The sequence below is a fragment of the Electrona antarctica genome (assembly GCF_951216825.1).
Source record: "Electrona antarctica genome assembly, chromosome: 8".
NCBI classification, from domain to species: domain Eukaryota; kingdom Metazoa; phylum Chordata; class Actinopteri; order Myctophiformes; family Myctophidae; genus Electrona; species Electrona antarctica.
The window spans coordinates 33,856,226-33,861,232 of record NC_136789.1 but is presented as its reverse complement, the minus strand read 5'-3'; the positions used below and the strand labels follow the sequence as shown (position 1 = coordinate 33,861,232).

General features: G+C 42.9%; 1 protein-coding gene across 1 annotated transcript in view; it reads left to right on the top strand.

The window, feature by feature from the left end:
- Nucleotides 1–1,399: 1,399 nt before the first annotated feature.
- LOC306928724 (hatching enzyme 1.2-like) overlaps nucleotides 1,400–5,007 on the top strand; it is a gene marked incomplete at its 3' end in the record, with an annotated part of 7,335 nt that continues 3,727 nt past the window's right edge. Inside the window, exons 1-4 of the mRNA XM_079508994.1 lie at nucleotides 1,400–1,437; nucleotides 1,747–1,896; nucleotides 2,301–2,418; nucleotides 4,598–4,776. Coding sequence (XP_079365120.1) covers nucleotides 1,410–1,437; nucleotides 1,747–1,896; nucleotides 2,301–2,418; nucleotides 4,598–4,776 — 475 coding nt within the window. The 5' untranslated portion in view covers nucleotides 1,400–1,409. The remainder of the gene's footprint in view (nucleotides 1,438–1,746; nucleotides 1,897–2,300; nucleotides 2,419–4,597; nucleotides 4,777–5,007) is intronic.

Sequence of the window (5,007 nt, the reverse complement as noted above, 5' to 3'; positions counted from 1 at the left end):
AGTGTTAAAATGATGTTTTATTGTGGCCACACCCACCGGTTCATTAAGTATACCTGGTTCTCACCTTAGCACCACACAGCTGAACTGAAGCCGTGCCCACAGCTGTTAGTGTGTGATAAAGGGGATGATTTTAGTGTTTCACTAAAAACTTTTTTAGGCCTTTTGACCCAAAGGCTTTCAGCTTTCAGGAAGAAACAAAAAAATACTCAGTTAAGACATATTTTAATATTGTATCACACCCAGGGGTCTATTAGATAGAGTAATGTTAACTCCATAGACAAATAGCCTACAAATCAGAAATAAAGTACAAAATGATGGCCCTCCATCTTTAAATAGGGCTTTGCATTCAAGATCTCTGCTTGTCTTGCTGCCTGCTTCACATCCACTGCTGCTTAGCTCTCATGATGATGATGTGGCTTAAAGGACCACTTCACCACTTTTCAACGTATGTTCATATAATTGGTCCTCACTAATGTTCATGATAAAATACTACATTAACATTTATTTTTCCTACTCAGTCTGTGTCTCATAGGAGGGCTGTAGGCAGTTCAGAAACCCGTCCACCTTTTTTTTTTTTAGGCTGATCTTTTCTAAACAAGATTTAAAAAAAAACAATATTTAGATTTTTATTATCGTGAGAACAATGGTTTCCATTTTCACATTGCCACTTTTCAGGAATAGAAAGCCTGCAGTTTCTATTAGCTTGGATTCCCTGTCGGACCAATTATATGAAGGAAGGTTGAAAAGGGGTGAAGTGGTCCTTTAACGTTCCCTGGTATTTTTAGCATGCTGCTTAGACAAAATTCAGGGAACGTCTCCGAGAGAGGAGCCTATAGAGCGTTGCAGTCCCGCCCCCTTTCATGACGACGTGAGACTCAGAAGTGAATTCCCCGTTCATTTTCTCCATAGGCTTTTCAAATAGTATTCCCACACCTCTTCTGATTGGCCGATATTTCATAGTTATTATGTTTTGCTATAACATTTCAATGGTTTGTCGTACAGACTTGTGAGTCGCGTCACTTGATTCGTTTGAGAGTCCTTGTCCTTCTTCATCCAACTCCAAGTTACCTATCCCCACCCCCTATTCTTATTGCTCGATATATCATAGTTTTAATTTTTCTCCATAACTTTGAATGCATGTATTGAGTGGGTCACCTCACTGGACTCGGTTGAAGATCCTTATCCTTCATTAGAGTTATTTAGCTTAATTTGCTTTCGGTTCTTATTGGTCAATATTTGCCCCTAACGTGGACAGAGGTGCGAGGCCCCGGTCATCGCTGCTTGCAGCTTTAATTATAGTTATAACTGTCTTCTGTGTGTTTATATCAATTATAAGTATATATCTTCTCTGTGTTTATATCATGACAAGTATAACTCTTTGTATGAATCCAGGTGAAGATGTGGGTGATATGATTGAGACAGCAAACACCAACCTGGGTGAGTTGAGTTAACATTTGCGTTATTGCCGAAGTGTCAAAGTGTTCTTGAACAAGACTCTGAACCCCCATTCTCTCCCGATGTGCAGGTTGGTGCCTTGCATGGTTTCCTCCACCATTGGTGTGTGAAGTGCCATATAAATAATACTATTTATGACTGCTTAAAGGAGACAACATGGCTGCTTAATGTGTTGTGTGTGGTGTGTATATCACTGTCTATATCATGTTGTGTGTGTGTGTGTATGTGTGCGTGCGTGCGTGCGTGCGTGCGTGCGTGCGTGCGTGCGTGCGTGCGTGTGAATGTGTGTAGGTCGTACCAGAGGTGGCCCTCATATCATGTTTGGTGACATCGCCATGTCAAACAGCAGGAACGCACATCCGTGCACACGGAAGGGATGTCTGTGGCCAGCGGCAAGAAACGGCAACGTGTACATCCCTGTATACCTCTCTAGTAGATACAGTACGTTCTGATTGATTGATTGATTGATTGATTGATTGATTGATTGATTGATTGACAAGATTATTAAAATGATCCATGCATGGCTAATGAGCCTTATATGCCTTCACTTAACTCATTGACTGACAGATATATGTCCTGCTGCGTTTAGCCCTTGTAACGTTTTTTCAGTGCATACTGTTATTTTGAAGGCAAGACCTTCCCGGGCCGTGAACTGGAAGGAAAAAGACGCCTTAAGTGTCCCACGATCTTATTTTAATTAACCCGAAACATACATTTTGTAACTGCGATCAGCGACACTTTAGTTATTAGCCGTGAATAAAGGTGAAGAAGTAGGTCAGGGGTGGCTTATTGTCAGTATCAGCTGGTAACACGCAGGAGGCTATAATTATTGTCTCCCTTTGCAGGCATTCGGGAGAAGAACATCATCATCCATGGGCTGGTCAGCTTCCATCGATCCACATGCATCCGTTTTGTGTGGAGGAGGAGACATACAAGCTATCTATACTTCTACTCTGGGAATGGGTTAGTACACACACACGCACGCACGCACGCACGCACGCACGCACGCACGCACGCACGCACGCACGCACGCACGCACGCACGCACGCACGCACGCACGCACGCACGCACGCACGTACGCACACACACACACACACACACACACACACACACACACACACACACACACACGCGTGCACGCACACGTGTGGGTGGGTGGGGGTGTATGGGGGGGGGGGGGGGTGATGATGGTGGGTGGGGTGGGGGCTGTGGGTATGGTGCGTTTGTTTGGGTTGGGTTGTAAATTCTAAACCAGTGGTTCTCAAACATTTTCATGTCAAGGACCCCCAAATTGACATGCATTCTGCAGACCCCCATATGAAAATATTTTCTGCTGGGGAAATGTTTTGAAGATTTATCAAAATGTTTCGAAAATAGCCGATCTACAAGCTCAAAATGGGCAGTAATGGGACACGTTTGTGAGCTTGTAGATTGTCTATTTTCAAAGTGGGATTAAAGTCGTAAAATGTTCCATATTTTGCTGTGGACTGCCTGGAACCTCCTCAAGGACCCCTTGAGGTCCTCAGACCAAACTTTGAGCATCATGCAGAGGGCGCTGTTTTCCCTTTATGTTTTCAGATTGCACTTAAAGGGGCATTCCACTCATTTTCAACATTTTACTGTTTCCTAGAACTGTAGGTCTGAAAAAAATCATTAACATGGTGAATCGCATCTTGATGTCATCAAGATGCGATTCACCATGTTAATGATTTTTTTCAGACCTACAGTTCTAGCAATCACAGAATGGGGGGACTTTTGTATTATTTCCACACAACAACTCTAAGGTATGTTAATGACATAGTAAAATGTTGAAAATCCGTGGTATTCCCCTTTAAGAACAAAAAGGGCACCCTAAGAGTGCTCCACAGTGTGCGTAGATTCTGTTCTTACCTACGAACAAATCACAGGTAAGAAAACATTGAGGGATCCCAAAACTAAGTGGGTCTAAGAACAAATTTCCTCTTAAGAATTTATTAAAGGACCACTTCACCACTTTTCAACCTATCTTCATATACTATAGGTCCTCACTAACAGTCATGAAAGAATGGCGCAATTTTGTTCTACTCGGTCTGTGTCTCATAGGAGGGCTGTGGGCAGTTCAGAAACCGTCTTCCAGTGACATCATCGATGGGGAATACAAGCTAATAGAAACTGCAGGCTTTCTAGTCCTGAAAAGTTGCAATGCGAAAATGGAAGCCATCGTTTTTTGTAAAAAAAAAAATCTGCCTAATGATGATGAACGGTTGGCCCATTGATAGTAGATTGTGTACCTTTTTAGTATTTTGATGATGATGGTATTCAGGGTTTCTTGAAAGTCAGTGGCTTCTCTCATTCACCTGCTTGCAAATAGAACGTCTCTATTGCAAAGAGCTTTCAAAGACACTCTGAGCTGCATTAGCGTCCCACGGAAATGTGTTGATTGGTGCTGATCTGGATTAAACATGTGTACTCCATATTTTAAAATGTATATAGGCCTATTGCCATCTCTCACCCTCACATGCTCCATGTCACTATATGTCTCACAATCACATGTCTCTCACACTCCATGTCTAGCCCCCCGTCATGTAATTGGCTGGGCAAATTTAATCTAATGACAATACACTAGTCCTTACCCGTTCAAATATATGAACACCAAATTATGTACAGTGTGGGTAATGCGATTTAATGTGATTCATTGTAATAATTATTATGAATCTCCCCTCCGCCATGAAGTGTTGTAACTGTAGCCCTTTACGGTTTCTGAGAGAAAAATACAGACAGACATTTAGTTAATTATCTGTGATTTGGTATAATATGTTAATTATAAATTTATATGTGAGATTAATGATTAAATCCGTCAATTCCGTCATCGGGGCTCTAAGGGTTTTAACAGTCCGACAGGCATTTATCCTATCCAAAACACAAACCGAAAACGGTTGCAAACTAACCTTCCTGTGAGGTTAGTTTTAACCTGTCATCAAGGTTAGTTTTGACCTGCCACGGGTTCGTTTTAACCTGCTATATACACATGTCAGGAGTCACGGTTGAGTTTAACTGGCCACGTGTTAGTTGTTACCTGTCATGAGCGATGGTGTTGTCGGACTAATGCTGAGTAATGCTGAGTGTTAGTATGTCTAACCAACGTATGCACCCCACTGTATAGGTGCTGGTCATACCATGGCCGTCAGGGAGGCGGTCAGCTGATCTCTCTAAAGAGCAGGGGCTGCCTGCGCCACCGTACCATCCAGCACGAGGTTCTCCACGCTCTGGGCTTCACACACGAACAGAACCGATCCGACAGAGACAAACACGTCACCATTGTCACCGGGAACATCCGAAAAGGTAACCAGAGATCAATTCCATTATTACCTCTAAACTAGGAAATAAAACGTCTGGGTTTCCGAGGCTACCTCTAGCCTTGGATCAATACCATTTAACTACCTCTATGTTAGTCTGGGATCAATGGTGCTAACGCACACCCAAATCCTTTTTAGCGGCGCTGGCCCACGGGAGAGAACTTGGAGAGGGAATCTTGAAACAACAAGAAAGTGGCCACACACGCCAATAGCCAGA